The sequence below is a fragment of the Oxyura jamaicensis genome, chromosome Z (genome assembly GCF_011077185.1).
Source record: "Oxyura jamaicensis isolate SHBP4307 breed ruddy duck chromosome Z, BPBGC_Ojam_1.0, whole genome shotgun sequence".
Taxonomy (NCBI): domain Eukaryota; kingdom Metazoa; phylum Chordata; class Aves; order Anseriformes; family Anatidae; genus Oxyura; species Oxyura jamaicensis.
The window spans coordinates 4,839,851-4,858,376 of NC_048926.1; the positions used below are offsets into that span (position 1 = coordinate 4,839,851).

At 36.9% G+C, this 18,526-nt stretch overlaps 1 protein-coding gene and 1 long non-coding RNA gene across 3 annotated transcripts in view; both read left to right on the forward strand.

Moving 5' to 3' along the window:
• The first annotated feature begins 2,413 nt into the window (after window positions 1–2,413).
• SYT4 (synaptotagmin 4) lies at window positions 2,414–13,087 on the forward strand. 2 transcript variants are annotated; one of them, XM_035309894.1, is made up of 4 exons: window positions 2,414–2,923; window positions 5,732–6,540; window positions 8,014–8,134; window positions 10,378–13,087. In XM_035309894.1, exons 1-4 carry the CDS (start codon window positions 2,890–2,892, stop codon window positions 10,683–10,685), a joined length of 1,272 nt encoding a protein of 423 aa, XP_035165785.1. In that variant the 5' UTR covers window positions 2,414–2,889; the 3' UTR covers window positions 10,686–13,087. The 2 variants fall into 2 exon arrangements, with proteins under 2 accessions (XP_035165785.1, XP_035165784.1); XM_035309893.1 differs by having other exon boundaries at window positions 2,415–2,923; window positions 5,732–6,546.
• A 3,130-nt stretch (window positions 13,088–16,217) lies between these two features.
• LOC118156498 overlaps window positions 16,218–18,526 on the forward strand; it is a 14,288-nt gene continuing 11,979 nt past the window's right edge. The window contains exon 1 of the long non-coding RNA XR_004746293.1: window positions 16,218–16,435. This is a non-coding gene — a long non-coding RNA (uncharacterized LOC118156498). The remainder of the gene's footprint in view (window positions 16,436–18,526) is intronic.

Sequence of the window (18,526 nt, forward strand, 5' to 3'; positions counted from 1 at the left end):
TGATGTAAAAAGATGATTATTCATTATTTCACTGACCAATGCAATGAAAAAATAATTGGCATATTTGCATATATGTTTATATATGCTTATGTACACACAGTCTTGGCAGCTCCAACTTTCTAAAGACAGAAAAGTGGTATTGTGAAACCTTTGTTGTAGTGCTTTGTAGAGTTACATGTGCACAAAAATGAGTTGAAAGGAAGGGCTCCTTACAATATGTTTGTACAGCACCCAACACTGAAGGGATTTAAACAAATGTCTAAAACCTAAGAAGTATATGCTTCTTTTTGTTTGTTTGTTTGTATTGTTTTGTTTTCTTTTTTATTTTTTGGGGGGGAGGGGGAAGGGGAGGAGGGAGAACATTTGTCTTTCCCATGTCAGCAGATTATTCACAGAGAATAAAAATAAAATAAAATAAAATTCTGAATCCTGAAGGAAATGATCTCTGCATGTCTTATAAAGACATATAAATTGTATAAAAACTTTTATATACCTTTAGGACATCTAAGAAACTAAAAGGAAGAAAAACTGAACCAATATTTTTTATACTTTCATGTGGTCCATACATTTGTATATATCATCAAAGGATGTCTCAGATTTCATTCAAAATTATAATAATAACAATCATCATCATCATCTTCACAAACTATTGACAGTAATTCAACGTCAACATATATGCTCACAATATCCTAGCTCATCTAGGATTAATAACCTAACAAGGTATACCATTTATTTATTATTGGTCTATTGTTCTTAAATTCAAGACACTGGAACAGCTTATAATAGTTTAACAACCCAGTTAAACACATTTAACTCTAAATTCATTTAAGGATTCTGTTTATTTCAGTCATGTCTGGAGGCTTGTATACTTGGAAAGCAGTTTTAAATCAAATGTAATTACTTTCAATGGATGCACATTTTGAGCATGGATGAATTTTGGACAGAGAAAGAGAAGTGGATAGCAGGGCTGAGGTGAGGGAGGACTGGCAGGAAAAATAGAGAAATTGAGCCAGATGTACTTGGATTGGTGCCAACAACTGAACCCAAACATCCCAGATCAAATTGTGATGTCAAAATATATATAAAAGCTGAAAAAAAAAAAAAAAAAAAATAGTTCATTGGAGTCCAGGTGTTAGTAAAAGGAGTAGTGATGGGAAGTTATTTTCTGTGTTTTATTAAATGGGATAGGATATAAAGAAGGTTGGAGAAGTAGATTTGAATGCTTATTGAAGTCTTGTGCAGGGCCATACCAAGGCCAAGTTGCTAAAGGTGTAACAGAAGCAGATAAGCATAAACAACATTAGCCAGTGTTCTTCCAGTTCTCAGGACTAGACAGGCATTTCATTTGGCTGTTTTTGGACAATAGCTTGCAATGATTCCTTGGCCTTCCCATTTTTATATTTCTGAACTTCAAGGAACTTCACTGGCTTCAGTATGAAGGACGTACATGCTTTAAAGGGGCGCAACATGTCCAAGCAGCCCATTGTGGGGCAGGGTCATGCCAGACTATGCTTGCATCTGGATTTTGTTATTTAGAAAAGCAACTACACCTGTTTCCCATTTATGCAGCAGTTGGTCTCCAAAGTTGGCTGCTACCATTCTGAATCCAGGAGGAGTCAGATGCCAGGTGCTGGCTTTTGCAGCTCTGTTGCACCAGGATTTAACGTGGCTTATTTTATGCTGTAGTGGTTCTAGTTACAGGCAGCTCTGCTTTCTCATTCTGTCTCCCTTCAGTCCTCCTGCCTGCCTGCTCCTTCACCCCCCCCCCCCCCCCCATGTTCTTAGTCCAGACTGGTAGACAGACATGTAAATTGGGTAAAATCCAGAAGTATCTCCATAGAGTCAGCTCTTTCCCAGACAAGCAGGAAGGTCAAGAGGAGAAGATAAATATATTTGCAAAGTGAGGGCTTAGGGTTTTGTAGGGGGGTGGCTAGTGGGGAGAATCAGGGACGGGGGGCAGAAAGAAGGCACATCAGGAGTTTTCGTGATTCAAATTCAGTACATGTATCATGTTAGTCATAGGAGAAAACTGCCTTGCAGTTGGAGCCAAGGTGTCTGGACAATCTGAGCTGGCATCTCCTTCACATCATTGTAGCCTGTCCAGCTGATAGATAAATAAGCAGCTAAATAGATCTTACCCCAGAAAAACAGACACACCCGTGTATTACACAAGATGCATTGAATCACAGACATTAGCATTCCCCTGTCTGTGTCCAACAGAGGGTGGGAGCTCATATCCTGCAGCAGGGCAGTTAAAATAATCGATGAGTGCATGTTCAATCCGAAGAAAGATCTGGGGGGGGGGGGGGGGGGAAGAAGAGGGGGGAAAAGGGGGGGGACGAAGGGGGAAAAAGGGCAGAAAGAGAGGGAGGGTGTGGTGGTTGGGAGGGGGGGATGGGAAGTGGGAAAGGTGCTGATTTCAGCCCTGTAGCGTCAGGATTGCGTCAATTTGGGTTTCAACCACGTCTTCAGTCTCGGAGCGGAGCTACTCAGAGGAGCCAAAACAGGAAGGGGGTTGCAAATCAGTGTGCAAAGGGGAGGACCGAAGCTTCCCCTCCCCCCGCTCCTCCAGCCCCCTCTCATCCTCCTCCTCCACCTTCCCCACCGCTCTTGTCTCCAGGTCTTTTTTTCCGTTGTTTGTTATTATTATTATTATTATTATTATTTTCTTATTTTTTAAAACCACTTTGGAAAAGCCGGCTGCCCGGGTGGTTTGAGAGACAGGAGGAGAGCTTCGGAGCTCCGGGCAGGTCTCTGGACACCGAGGGGGAGGCTCAGGCTCCTCGGTAGAAAGCTCCAGCACCGCAGGCAGAGGCTCCAGCACCGTGGACAGCATCCCCAGGGCCGGGGATAGCATCTCCAGAACCGCGGGCAGCGCAAGCCACCAACATGGCTCCGATCGCGGCCAGCCGCCAGCACTTCGGTAAGCTCATCCCCGTCCCGGCAGAGGATATGGGGGCTGCTGGGGGCTGCTCCTTTCCCCAGGAGCAGAGCATGCAGGCAGGCACTGCTGAGCCACCCCAGCGCCTCACCGCACGCGGCGTGTTGGGAGGAACCTGATTTCCCTTAGTTCTGTTCGATTCCAGAAGTTGGGGGAATTTGCTTTCTTGCCCTTCTGTCCTTCTCTCTTCCTTTCCCCCTTCCCGTTCTCCACAGTAAATCACTGGGGAAGATGGAGAGGTTTGACTGGGTGCATTTTTGGATGATGGAGGTTTGAGGTTGTTTTCTCTGTCTCCGTTAAAGTAGCATGGCTTCAGAGTTAAATAATGTAATCTTTGTCATTCTTGAAATAATTGTCATTCCTTTTTTCTTGTCATAGAGGAAGACTTGTCGACCTTTAGTTAAAGTGAAATGTAGTCCTGTAAAGAACATTGCTAGGAGAATGAAAGTACAGGATCCCAGTGTTTTTGGCTAAACAGCTCTATCTTAATACGTGTTCACTGAGAATAGCAATGATAACAATTAACTTTTCAGTTGTGTCATTTTTACATGTTGAATAACTGTGATACTGGAAGTTTCAGAAAAAAAAAGTCATAGCGTGCACTTATGAAACAGGTAACTAAATAGCTTTACTCAGAAAAGCTGTGAGTAGAAATGTTTTTGAACTCTGCTTTACAAATATTGACTCTAGCCTGGATGTTATTTGCTTTAGCAGTGGTTTAATTCAAGGATCATTCCACTGAGTTAAGTGAAGTGACTCTAGATTTGCATCACATAACTGAAACAATAATTTCTACCAGGATCAATAAGGATGTTTCCTATTAATACACTGCCTTGAATGCTAACTAACCAATTTAAATTATGACAACAGCAAGAAATTCATGTTGTAATATAATTAGCTATAAATGTAAAAACATTTTAGTTACAGTTCCATCTTCTTTCCTGCCTACCCCACCCACTTGATGTCTCTAACCATGCTTGTGACATCACCCTCATCTAATTACTTATTTAAGTCAGCTAATTAATATTTTAAATACTAAATTGATTCTACCACTGCTTTCAGTAATTGTAGAATAAAAATATAGCATAATTTTCATTACTATAAACATTTTAAGTGTCATCTCATGAAAAAGTATTGAAAATGTGAAAATCTTTCTTAAAAGCTATTTAAAGTATTCTAATTCATTTTCAATTACTCCTTGCTTTCTACCTCTGTACCATGTACATTTAAATTTCTGCAGCCCAGGGAATTCTTGTAACTCAGAGCCACGTGTTTAACTTGGAAAAAAATAGTTTTTGATTATCTATATATTTTTCAGTTAATTTATTAAACCTTTAAGATTAAGTACATAGATTGATACAGTTGGTAGGTAAAGGTGAAGTGGCATGAGCATTGTCAGAAGCAATTAATAGCCAGGCCTGATTCCTTCTCTGCTGGAACATTATGTCCTACTTTGTTGTATTACTATTGTGGTTTTTTTTGACTCATCGCACTGAGAAGCGAAGTTATGGTGGTAGCACATCTATTTGTCCAGCTTTTACGGAGATGAATCTGATTTAGTAATTCATAGAGGGGGATAGTTTTGCTTTTCTCATCCAGTAGGATCTGCTAATTATTTTCTAGAGGAACCAGAACTGTTACACAGTTGCCTTTATGCATAAACAATGTCATTCCATTAATATTCTACTGGTCTCCATTGTTGCAGAGAATAAAGATTAAGCTCTTATGTTATATTGTGGGAGTTTTAAATTCACTTACTAGTGTTACTTATGGGCAAAATTGGATTTCCAATTAGTTGTGCTCATTTGCCCTTTCAATGCATGCTTGTGAAGGGCTAATGATACTCTATATGTAACTAATGTATCCACATGACAATTGAGTTTGTAATGCTTACTCAGTTTTCTCTTTATTCAGTACTTAGTATAGGATTCATATTAAGCTAGAGAAGAATTCTGTTTTTATGTTTTTCTTATATACTCCTAAAAAGTAGTGACCCTTCCTGTAAACTCCCCATGGCTTTGATTCATAACGTTTTAAATTCAAAGGTATCAGTGATGCACTTAAGCAATTTTTTCAGCTTTGGACTCATGTTTGACTTCCCAGTGTCACATCTATCTGTATAAAACGTTTGGAATATAATTATCCTCATTTTCCCAATTTTCTTAGCAGTCTTTTTCCAGCAAAGTATTGAAAATCCCATTTAAACTGTTGAGTGTTATAACCTCCTAGTAAACTTTTTTTTTTTTTTTTTTTTTTTTTTTTTTTTTTTTAAGAGATACCTCCAAGCAGTTAAGGGATCAGACCATAAGAATAAGTGTACATAAGTGTACAAAATGTTCTAGGAAGTGGTGTGAAAAGCAGAAGCTGTATCTATAACTAACACATACTTCAGAATCTGTATTATCTAACCAACAAAGCTACATAAATTCAAAGATGAAACCTGAACTAGTTTTACTCACTGACATATAAACACAGAAACTACACCTAGAGGGGTGAGATAGTCGAGCTATTACTTATGATTATTGCTCTTAGGATGAGAAAAGTATTCTCCTTCCAGACACCCAATATATGGAAATATACTAACATAGCAATTGTCTTTGTATGGGCCTGCACATTCACGCCTGCAGGTGGCGAGCGATATGTACAATGCAAAGCACTTTCAGTCCATTGACTCTGCTGCTATTACCATCTCGTATCAGATTATTTTGCTAAATTCTTACTTTATTAAATATCACACAGAGTCCGAGGCATTGTTGTTTATATGCTTGTTGCTGTTTATTTAATTTGCAGATGAAATTCCTACAGTGGTTGGGATCTTTAGTGCATTTGGCCTTGTCTTCTCTGTCTCTCTTTTTGCTTGGATCTGCTGCCAGCGCAAATCTTCTAAATCCAATAAGACCCCTCCATATAAGTTTGTCCATGTTCTGAAGGGAGTTGATATTTATCCTGAGAATCTCAACAGTAAGAAGAAGTTTGGAGCAGATGATAAAAGTGAAGCAAAGAACAAATCAGCAATGCCTAAGAATTCTCTCCATCTAGACCTGGAGAAGAGAGATTTAAATGGCAATTTCCCCAAAACAACCTCTAAAACGCAGAGCTCTCCAGATCTTGAAAATGTGTCTCCGAAACACTTTTCAGAAAGGAAGAAAGATTCAGTATCCCCTGATAGTTTAAAGTCCATCACATCCTTGTCATCTGAAGAAAAACAAGACAAGTTAGGAACTCTCTTTTTCTCTTTAGAGTACAACTTTGAGAAAAAGGCATTTGTAGTGAACATCAAGGAAGCACGTGGGCTGCCAGCAATGGATGAACAGTCAATGACTTCTGATCCTTACATCAAAATGACAATCCTGCCTGAGAAAAAGCACAAGGTGAAAACCAGAGTGCTGAGAAAAACCTTAGATCCAGCTTTTGATGAGACTTTCACATTCTATGGGATCCCCTACAGCCAAATTCAAGACTTAACACTTCACTTTATGATCTTGAGCTTTGACAGGTTTTCCAGAGACGATGTCATTGGAGAAGTCCTCATCCCCCTTGCAGGAATTGAATTGTCAGAAGGAAGGATGCTAATGGACAGAGAGATCATCAAAAGAAATGTTAGGGTAACATATTTCTTATTTAAAATTTAGAAGTGTTGTACTAGTTTTAGCTATGATTCTTGTGCAATGCTGCTAGCATATTGGAAATACAAGGGTACAAGTTTACCATGTGAGCTATTGAGATGTTTCCATAGTGGTAGCGTAAGGAAGTAGCTATACAAATGACATAAAAGAATATTACAGGAAAGAATGCAAAGATTTATACATTATTATTATTATTGTACTCCTCTTTTCTGCTTGAAATCTTGTTTTCTCAAAGTTTATTGAAATCAATGCAAATCTTTTACTTCATCTCCAGGGATTGATAAGCAAGTTCTTAAAAAATCCAGGTAGTCTTTGTTGAAGGAACTGGAACCTCTTTGAGCATCTACTGGTGGTGTAGTAGCACGTTCTTTCACTTCAGTGCTGTTACTGCCTTTTCTCTCATAATAACCATGGCAGAGGCTGTAGCACTTCTAAGGACTATAAGATATGAAGGAGATGCCAAAGCCTCACTGAAGTCAGTGCCAAAGCATATTAACTTCACTAGGCTAAAAATACGTAATATATATATATATATATTTGTCATTTCAGAACATAAAGACCACAATCATAGCTGAACCACAGAAATGCACATGCCTCACACGCATCTTTTAATCTCTGCTAAGGAAGTAGACTGTATATTAACTTTAAATCTGATTGTTTTCAAAGAGCAAGCATGCTGACAAATAAATGTCTCCCAAACAACACACCATTAATTAATATTATTTTGCAATTCTCTCACTATATTACAACTATAACTATGTCACTGATATTCTGTTGATAACTTACTAGGTTTTCTGGAATATAAGGTACTCTTTTTGTTTGTTTCCCTTGACTTTTGGTGAACTTAATTTCTCCTGCAAATTCAAATCTAATAATCATATAATCATAGAGAAAGTCTTTGATCTCATCTTTATTCTATTTATATTATTTCAGAAAGTGTCAGGGATGAGATTTCACTAATTGTTTTTGAATAGCTAATGGTTAAAAAGATTCTACTGAAGAATTATTATTATTTTTTTGTGAATTACCTTTATTCATTTTTTTTTTTTTTTAATCAACTTAGCTTTCACAGAAGTTTGTTTTTCTTAAGGTCTTTTTCTTTCACTGAGACATATCCAAACATGTAGGATTCCATTTATTATCTTTGAATACAATGATGCCATGTCATCCCATATTTTCATTTATTTATTTATTTACTTACTTACTTTTTTTTTATTCTAATAGTCAATAATAAGAGGAGTTGTATAACTGTAGTACAGAGAAATTATATTTGCTAAGCAAAGCAGCATAGCTCCATAAATTATATACTTTTGCACCAGTCTGAGATGCACAGTAATTTGTTTGACATTTGAGAAATCTTATTAGCTCTACTTTCAAGTGTTGTCAATATAATTGCTCCTAACTAGTCTTTTGTTTGTTTGTTTGTGTTTCCATTTATTTCCTCAGAAATCATCTGGGCGTGGAGAATTACTGATCTCTCTCTGTTATCAGTCTACAACAAACACGCTAACTGTTGTTGTTTTAAAAGCCAGGCATCTACCTAAGTCTGATGTGTCAGGATTATCAGGTAATGGTTTTACTAATGAATAAGCCCAAAGTATGTATAATAAACATCTATAAGACAGTTAAAATGTGACATTTCAAAGATTAAAAATAGCCCAGAAATGCAGAAGTGCTGTCTGTGTTATTTGTAGTCTATTAATTTCATTCATATCTAGGTCAATGCTTTATTTTGCAGAGTATATGTTTTACAAATCTGTTCTTCAAACACACTAGAAAAAAAAAAAAATGACATCTGTTAGCACTGGAAGCCAATGAGTTTTGTCATTGTCTTGAACAGGACCCATCTGCCATAAGTATGCAATGTTGTTTGCAGATACTAAAAGCTTGTATTTATGACAAAAGATCAGTTTACTTATGATGATCAATATTGAGTGAGATCCTCACAGGGTATATTATGGTATATTTCAGCTTAGCATCCAAAAGCCAACCAGTTACATCTGTGCTGAATTTGGCCCACTGAGCATTAACATTTATTTGACAAGGCGAAAAGGTGAACTATCCCACTGCTTGGGGTACACTAAAGCTTTTGCAGTCCCTTCTTGTGGTCTTGTGCTATTTTGAATTCAGTGAAACTTTCTTTGAAGTCAATACTAGAACTGCATTTAGACGCACGTTAATGCCAGATATGCTACATAATATAATAAAATTTAAAATGCAATATACTAACCACCTGAGAATAAGACAAATACACAAGAAGAACAGCACAAAGCAGAGGACTATACAAATTATAGCACATCTGCTATTGATTCTCTGTAAGACTTAACTCTTTCAACACACAGGATTTTCTTGAAGGAAGAAAAAAGTAGTTTTTGCAACCACTGAATCATAATTACTACAGCCAATAATACAGTCTTTCTACTTCTCACACCAAGAAGTATTGGTGCTGAGGTCTCCTGGTAGTCTTAATAAAATCAAGAGGAACATTCCAGCCTTATCTATTAGCCAGAAATAACTGTCAGAAATGGTCATTTAAAAAGAAATTAACAATGCCATTAATGCTCTGATGGATACTGATTTTGATATTTTTAGTGTTTGTGTAGCATATTTTCATTCAAAAGCTAATTAACATTTTAATTATATAAAGCCATTTTAAGAATGTTTATTATGATAGACTATGAAAGTAAAGATGTATTCTGTCATACCTTACTCCTGTCAAACCATTGTCAATCCAAGGAAACAACAAAAAAAAATCATTATCTGTCCATGTTAGTCTGATAGCTTTGACATAAAATTTCTAAATATGAGTCATAGACTACTTCACTTCATAGAAAGGGATTAGCATTGCATCTCTGCACTATAAGAATTTGGAAACAGGTACATATTTGCACTGAAATATGTGTAAATATAAATGCAAAATAAATGTACTTGAAAGGGATGATTTCTAAAGTGTTCCTTAGAATTTCTCTGAAGAAGAATTATAGACACTGTTGAAGAAAACAATGAAGGAATCTTGCAATAGTTGAAAAATCCCAATGAATTTAAACACTCAAAGTTGTTTAACAGAGCTAAAATATGGATATTTTCTCTTCCCTTTTTCAACAGTATGCTACAGTCAAGTACATATCCTATCAAGAAATGTAGCCTTACATTTAAAGTTTAATGTCAAATTTGCTTAATAAAATTGGTGGGAGAAATTTAATCAAGCTAACTGACTTTAAAAACAAAAACCAACCAAACAAAAAAAAAAACATGCAACTGAAATGAATTTCATCCATTCTCTCAGCATGGGATTATTCTCTTGGTTTTGAGGTTTTGCTTTCCATGAGTCTTATTAACACTAATGATTATCCCCTACTTGTAAAATGTGTGAAAAACAGATTTTTGTTACATGTAAATATATAGTGATATATATTTGTGAGGATTCATTACAATTTTATGTTCTTTCAGACCAGTTTTAGAGGCAGTAGAGATGTAAAGATGAGGGTTAACGGACTACAGGGCAGGATTTATCTCATGGAGGAGAAACCAGCATTTGATTAGATGAATCATGCCCTAAACTACTGACTGTCTTGATTACATATTTGGTGACCATAAAAGAAGCTTAAAGAGACTAATTCAGAAACAAACACACACACACACACACAAAATAATAATGAATGAGACAAATCATCTTCAGTAATTTGAAACTAGCCCTCACTGGGACATAATTCTGTTGGTATATTACAAAGTTTACTAGCCATCAACTAGATCAAAGAATTTCTAAATGTCAGTCCAATAACTTACTTGTGTTCTTTCTTTTAATTGCAGATCCTTATGTCAAAGTGAACCTGTACCATGCTAAGAAAAGAATTTCTAAAAAGAAAACCCATGTGAAGAAGTGTACCCCCAATGCAGTGTTCAATGAATTGTTTGTCTTTGACATTCCTTGCGAGGGCCTTGATGATATCAGCATTGAATTTTTGGTTTTAGATTCAGATAGAGGGTCAAGAAATGAGGTCATTGGCCGGTTAACCTTGGGATCTTCAGCAGAAGGAACAGGTGGAGAGCACTGGAAGGAAATTTGTGAATATCCTAGGAGACAAATTGCCAAATGGCATATGTTGTGTGATGGTTAGCAGCTCAAAGAAAGGTTGGAACTTGAAAAACTATATATATTTCCATAGGCAAGGAGCAGTTTTCTTTCTTTGCTATGTATAATTACAGGCTTGTAACTACAAGACTTTTTTTTTTTTTTTTTTTTTTTTGTGGGGGTGGGGGAATAAAAACTGGATTGAATTATCAAAATAGAAGGTAATTAAATTTTCACAGTAAATAAAGAAATTTCTATTTCATTAGGCTTTAACTTAATTTGATTAAATTTATATTCTTCTGTAGTTTGCATAGCCTAAAACTTCTTCAGCAGTATAAACTTCAATAAGGACTACGTTTTACAAAAAAAAAAAAAAAAAAAAAAAAAAAAAAAAAGTCACTGGAAACCTTATTAGTACTGTTATACAGAAGAAGATAACCTCATTAAAATATATTGCTAGATCCAAGAACACCAAAAAAAAAGGCTGGCTTATTGTGGGAGGGGATTGAGTCTATAAAAGCAATGGGGAATGAGGGTGAGTAGGAGGGCCATTCCTTCTGGCCCTCTATCATAAACCTTCTTTTATGAAAATTCAATCATTATTTGTAAGTTTTGGTTACTTATACTTTGATCATCCCAAAGACGGAATAATTTTTCAGCAATTTGCTTTATATATCACATCATGTGCAACTAGTTGTTTTATGTGTGGAAATACTCTATAATGATTTACACTTGGATTTTTTTTAATATGTATATATATAACATGTTTTGTTACAGTGACCAAAACAGATACATTCTACAAATTGTTGAGTAAGTTAACGTACATTGTCTTGTCAAAAGGGCTCCTTTACGGGTGACTGTACGTGTTACAGTAAAGTTATTAAGCACGGCTTGCATTCTTTCTCGTCTAGTAAGGATTACACCTTTAGCGTTTCATGCCAAGAGAAAGCACTTAAAATGAGATGTGGAAACACAGAGGACACTACCATCAATGACCTTTCACAATTTATATTTCAAGCCGTTCAGTAATACTAAAAAAAAAAAAAAAAAAAAAAAAAAAAAAAAGTTTATCTTTTTGATTGTTTCATTAAATGAAAAACAAAGAAAATTGTGAGACAGAGTACAATACCTTTTTCAGCTAGCTGTTTAGCTTCCTGAGCTGTGAGTTACATATCACTACAGTCAATAAGCCTACTCACAAAATACAAAGTTCAATGCATTTTTGAACTTTTACAGGATAGAAAAAAAAAAAAAAAAAAAAAAAAAAAAAAAACTATCATTTTAATTTATACAGTATTATGTTAGACATACTACTTGAAAAGTGCATTTCACTTAGCTGATATGCATTAATGTCCATTACTGATTGTACTAAAAATTGGTGGTGGTAAGAAAAGTTTTATAATTTCATGCTATTGTGACATATGTATGCTTAAACTTAAGTTGTGCCAGCCTAGGGGGATATAGTGTCAAAACCCAAGTATATAAACAGAGCATTTAGGCCTGTGAAATTTACTCTTGGTCACACACTTCATGCATTTTTAGGCTGTCAGAACTATAGCACAACTATAAGATTACTTCCTAAAGTTTGTACACTGATTTCTGATACAGAAGTTTGCAAATACTACTCCTATGTCATTTTTAATTACAATATATATGTAAAGAAGAATATGATGCTGTTAGTTGTTAACTGAAGAATGGTTTTAAAAGTGGAAAATGAAAAAAAAAAAAAAAAGTGTTTTAGATGTTCAGATGTTCAGTTACTCTCATTAAACAAGGGATGCAGGTCTTATTCAAAACTGTTGGGGATTTGTTGATTTTTCCCTGTTCCCATATGGCCAAATTATGTTTGCAGTAAAGGACACTGAAATATGAAATATGCAAGTAGAGAAATAGTACTGGAAGAATTCTATTGAGGCTCTTTCAGGTTTTGTGTCAGTAATTTCTCCAGTTTTTGAGAATGTGTTTGATATAACAGTGTTTATAAAGTTCTGTAAAAATTCATTTTCAAAATAACATAAACATGCTTTTTATGATAACGCTCAATGTAAAAAAAAAAAAAAAAAAAAAAAAGTGTATGTATAAAGGAGAGGATTTTTTTTTTGCTTATTTCTTTAGAAAGCTGATTAACTGCTCAAGGGCTAGAGTTTTCCAACCCAATTATATCAAGTAGATACAATTCAAAGACACTAGGTCAAGGAAAAGATGACCACAGGCTTCAGTGGGGTTTGAAGTGGAATCACAGAGCAAAACTCTTCTTGTGAGAAAACCCAGCAGAACGGGACCATTGGTAGGGGGAGACACTCTTTGATTTAATATTGTCTGGAAGAGTTTAAGGCAGTACCATGTGGCCAGAATTGTTACTATTTCCAATAAGGACAGAATTTTATTATGAAAGCGATTGCACCAAATAGAGTGGGATCTCCTGCAATTTAAAAAAAAAAAAAAAAAGGAGGTTTTGTACATTGGCCCATAAAAAACACATTATCTCTAAAAATCAGATGACAGGTGTCATCTGTCTCCAATGGACACAAATTCTGACATCAGGAGAAAAAAGTCCACCCTTTAATGATGGGCTGTGACCATTGTTCATTTTGCATCTAACAAGTTGTCATCAAAATTGGTTAAAAGTTTATATAGCAGCCTGAGGGTTAATATCTGTACCAGCTAAATGGCGATTGTTGATGGGGGTAGGGAGTAGGAATGGGAAAGGGAAGCAAATAAATTTTTATTAAATTGACAAAAAAAATGTAAATAGTTTTAGTTGGGTTTTGGTTTGTTTTGTTTTCATTTAAAGCAATGTTTAGCTTGGAAAGTTGAGTAAAGAAGACCTGTAACACACCTGTAAACCACACAAGACAGGAGCAAATGTAGACCTGTCTCTAGATGAGAAATTCTGCTGTTTTATAAAGTATTCAATTCTCATTGTGAATATCTTGAACTCTGTTAAAAATACTGTATTGTATTAAACGTGTAAAAAATGATGTTTGTCTAAGTAGTTTACAAAAACAATAACTCCTTGAATGGGAGGCTATCCATGTCTGAAATCTGTCGTAACTAAATACCTGATTTGTTATGGTGTTGTAACTTAATAGAAGCTGTTCGAGAGGAAGCATGGTGTATGAGATTTTGTAAGTTATTTGTGCTGGTTCTGTATGTCGTGCCATGTGTGTAAGACAAGAATAAACTGCTGCTTTTGTTCATCCCATCCAAAAACATTTATCCCACCAATGTGTCTTTTCCAGAGACTTCTGCTATTGTTTGTCCTCACAATCTATTCTATGATGCTTCTGTCAAAAAAAAAAAAAAAAAAAAAAAAACCTAAAAAAATCTTCCAATCTTCCTCTTCTCATAGAATTGGATCAGAGTTACTTTGCCAAATATTACCCAGGCTTATCACATGTGCTTTATTCCTAGATTCTTGGTGTATACTTACATTTGTCTTGAATTTTACTATATACTAAGGCTAGAACTTGAGATATTGCCCATGTTGGAAAATCTGAGTCATACGAAAAGAGGATGAATTCTAGAATATTAGGTGAAAAAAGTAAAGTGCAAGTAATATTACTGTTGGAATCCTGATTACATTCCATTTTGTCTTTCAGAAGCAAAAATGATTCCTTGGACAATCATGCTGTAACACCCTTACTTCCTTTGTAGTCATGTCAGGCACTTTCTCATCAGATGAGATGGACAGAGAACATATTCCTTCAAATGTTGTGTACAAATGCAAACTTGGTTGCTGTCACTTCTAAAGTTATTAGGGTATTTTACCAACACAAACCTAAATCAAGGGAAGGGAAGACAGTTGCACATGGGATATACATACATTGCCATTTAGTAACTTCTAGTGTAAACCTACAACCGCTTGCCTGGAACAGATTCCTGATCCTTGTTACATAAATTGATGTGTGAAAACTATGACAGGATCCACTGTCAAACAAATAACACAGAACATCTATGAATATAAACTGGCAAAATCTCCCTGCCAAATCTCCTGTCCCCAAGGGAAAGGTATCAAGTCTGAAAGACCACTCTCTTCTGGTCTGTGCAGTGACTTTTTTTTTTTTTTCTTCCCTGCATTGTGCAGTTCTCCTCAAACAATGGTGATTCATGAGTCATATTTCAGACCTTTTCTTCAGGACACATGGAGAACTTCTATAGCTTTCTTTGACTACAGTGCTGTTGAGCCTCAGGGAAAGTCTCAAGGCTACTGTCCTGATTGCTATTTGTGTCTCAGATTGTTGCAACAGACAAGTCCTATGAGGCCTTAGATGCCTGAGACCTTACAGATGCCTTCCCCTTTTCAGTAGGTCTGATTCCTAAGGTGTAACACTATTCCATAAGCCCTTTGTATTTACACAGCATCATGGATAGCAACATGCTGCACACACAGCATCAATGCATAACAACATGAGCAATACTTCTTTTCCAAAAAAAAACAAACAAACAAAAAAAAAACTCATATGTTCTGTGTAAGCTGGTAAGCTGCTACCTTTCAACTTCTGCCTCTGCTTCGTAAGGTCTGAAACTGCTGAACAGGTCAAGGTGGACTTACAACTGCTATGACTAGTTTTGCTCTATTGGTAGCTCCTGAGCAACAATCTTCATTCAATAAGTTCTTCTGAATTCTCATAGGCATTTCCTTAGTATCTTTTACCTTCAATCACTAAGCAGCAGCTGCAACATGAGTTCGGGTCCGGAGGCTTTGAAGCACTAATTATAGGTACAGCGTGGCAGCACCTTTTAGTTCAGAAGTAAGAATGGAAGACAAGAAGCTGGAAGAGGTAGTCTCTTTGCTGAACTATTGTTATACTTATATTACACTACTTTGGCTATTGTGCATTTAAAGTACTTCATATTTAACCAGAGAATGCCTGGTCATAGAAGCAAAAGCTGTGCTGATACCACCAGTGACGCAATCAGGTGTTGTCCTGTCTGAGTCCACTTCTGCTTGATCCTTCACCTTGCAGCAGCAGGCCTGAGGAGACACCATGTAGGCCTCTTACCTTACCCCTGCCCCCCACACTCTGCAGTCACCCTGGTAAGCTCTGGATTACACCAACACACATGGAAGAGCTGTAATAGTTCAAGACCCAGGCAACCCTTGCACCATCCCAGAGCCCAGTCTTACAGCAAGCACCAGACTCCCAGAGAATAAAGGCAGGGCAGCAGATTAAGCCCCCATCCCCAGGAGAAACTCATCTTCAATAATTACCACACTCCTCCTCTATTCAGATACAAGGTTTAAGCACAGCCGGTTCCAATAAACCACCAGCTCTCAGTGACAAGAGCACTATATTTGCTCTGAAGTCACAGGTGGGAGTGTGTTTGCTTACCCCTTGTTGTCAGGTCATGCAGCTTTCAGCTTTTTCTTCTGTGAGCTGCCCTCCGCCAAGTGCCAGACTGACAGTAGCAGTCCCAGACTCCACAGCTAGAGCTCTGTCTGGGTCTTCAACAGGCCGAGGTAAGAAACACAACTCAGTGTTGTAAAGTCTTTGACACACTGACACCACTGCTATGCAATCTGTCCCTGGGGTGCACTGCAGCCTTCCCTTGCTATGCTGTGCTGCCGTGGTAGTTGCAGTGGTAGAGATCCCAGGTACAGCCAGGTAGTTTGAGTTCATAAACCACTTCTTGTACAGAGCAGAGAGCTGCCCTGCAGAACTGTGGGGTCTTTCTGTAGGAGTCCTAGAGTGAGATGACTCTGAAGAACAGGCTGGACCTAACTGGAAATCCTGTTTCCTCTTGTCTTCAGGAAGGAAGCTTAATCCATAATTCAGTGCTGTTCCTCTTTACGTAGTCTCTCAAGTGAGGGCTTTTAAGTGACTGAGCAGTTAGAGGGTGTTGTCTTTTAGTGGACGGTGCAGCACAGAGTTTGTCTTGAAGTGAGATGTGCAGGAATGTAAGGTTCCCCTGGGTGACAGGTAAGGACAGTGATACTGCAGACAGCTTCCTGAGGGCCGTGGCTGTGCACAGGTCTAAGGGTACACTCTATAGCAGCTCTGAAGCATGGCAGTCTGGATTTTCAGTTAATTTGCAGAAATAAATTAGAAAAGCGTTTCTGATATAAATTAATGTTGCAGAAAGATCCATGTTTTTTCTCCACATAAGAAATATTGCCTTATGAAAGTATTTGATTCTAATGAAAACTTTGAATATAGGGAAAAAAAGACATGAAGTCCATGTTGCAGAAGGTCAAAATGCACAAAAGAAGCATGTAAGACCACTGTCTCTTGAATCTTTTGAAATTTCTAGAGAAGCAGCATGACTTTTAAAAATTATTAATACTATGTCTCTTAGTTTTTTTTTGTTTGTTTGTTTTCCTAACCAACCAGGGGTACTGTAGGATGACAGCAAGATTTAATTTAGTCTTGAAGACAGCCACAGAGATAACTATATATTTTCTCTGACAATTGCTGTAAATATTTTACATGGCTCTGAAAACATATCTGGTTTTAAGGAAACAAGTATGAAGTGTTTCAGAGTATCAGTAGCAATATTGATTATGTTTCAGTAATACCCTCCAAATGAGATTGCCTTTAGGATGGTATGAATGTAAGTTTCTAGTTGGTTACTAACACATGGATGGGGAAACCTCTATGTCTGTATCTGAGGTGCCTGTGTACTTTGATTTGTAGGGCAAATAAAAAGTGTTCTAGCCTCAATTTTCCTTTCAGTAGCATAAGATAAAGCTTAACAACATAACTTCTGTTATGAGTTATTATTTTCCACTGTTCTCCAGGGTAGTAATGTTGCTCTGGGGACTGTATTTCCTTGAGATAAATCCCTCAAAGCTATATGCTGCGATGGATATATATGGAGAAGAAAATGGATGTGAATCACAAATAGGCATATAACAATAGAGAATTATCCCAGGCTAAAATCAGAAGTGATATTTAGCAGCAGTAAAAGTTAGAGATAAGTAAATCAGTGTGAGGAAAGTGCACATTAGTAAAATGTTGTCAGTAGAGGTAGAAGTGTGGTATTACTTCAGATCAAGAAGTATATATACAGCCTGCATTTGCACACTTCTGTTGTTTGTTTGTTTTTTTTTTCCCCTCAATGTAAACAATACACCTTTAGACTGCTTTTAGTCACATTGGTTAATGAACATTTATTCCAACATTAATTAAGTTTTACTTTGTATGGCGGGTCCTAAATTTTCTTTGAACAAATGCCGAGAGGGTTAAGTGTGCTCTTCTATGTACAAAACTCTCTGAGGCAATGTTGAGGCTTCATTGTTAGCAAGTGACTGACAAGGCTGATGCTGTAAGGTCTGGCCTGATTTGAGGACCCTGGCATGCTCTGTTCATTCATGTCAAGTGCTCCCAACCTATCAAGAGAAAGCAGCTTTTGCTCCTGGGCAGGAGGGCTGGGAAAGGGAAGCTTAACCTTGGGTACCATCAGAATGACTGTTTTGTTTTTTTGCTGTGCTCCAGGCTTTGTGAGTAAGTACAGAGCTGCCAGGCAACCTCTGTAATGTAACTCGCATACTTACTCTTTTACCTGCTTGTCCACCCTCATTTTTTGCTGCCCCGGTACCTCCTTTTCTTTGCTTTGAGCTTTGCCTAGCCAGCCAACCTACCTCTATTATTCTCCTTGCCTCCATCCTCACTTAGATTCAGTTTTGCTATATCCATACCCAAATTTGAAATTTCTGGTGCTGTTACCTAGGTAACCTCATCCTTGCTTGCTTTTATTGATACCTTTTCTTGGAAACTCTGGCTCTGCAAAACTTGGCTCCCACAAAGGTGTCCAGTGTCCAATTATATGTGAAATTTAGCCAGTTCTGACTCCCCCTTGACCACTTGAGAGATCCATCCCTCCCTCACTATCTGCAACTTTTATATATATATATATATATATATATATATATATATATATTTT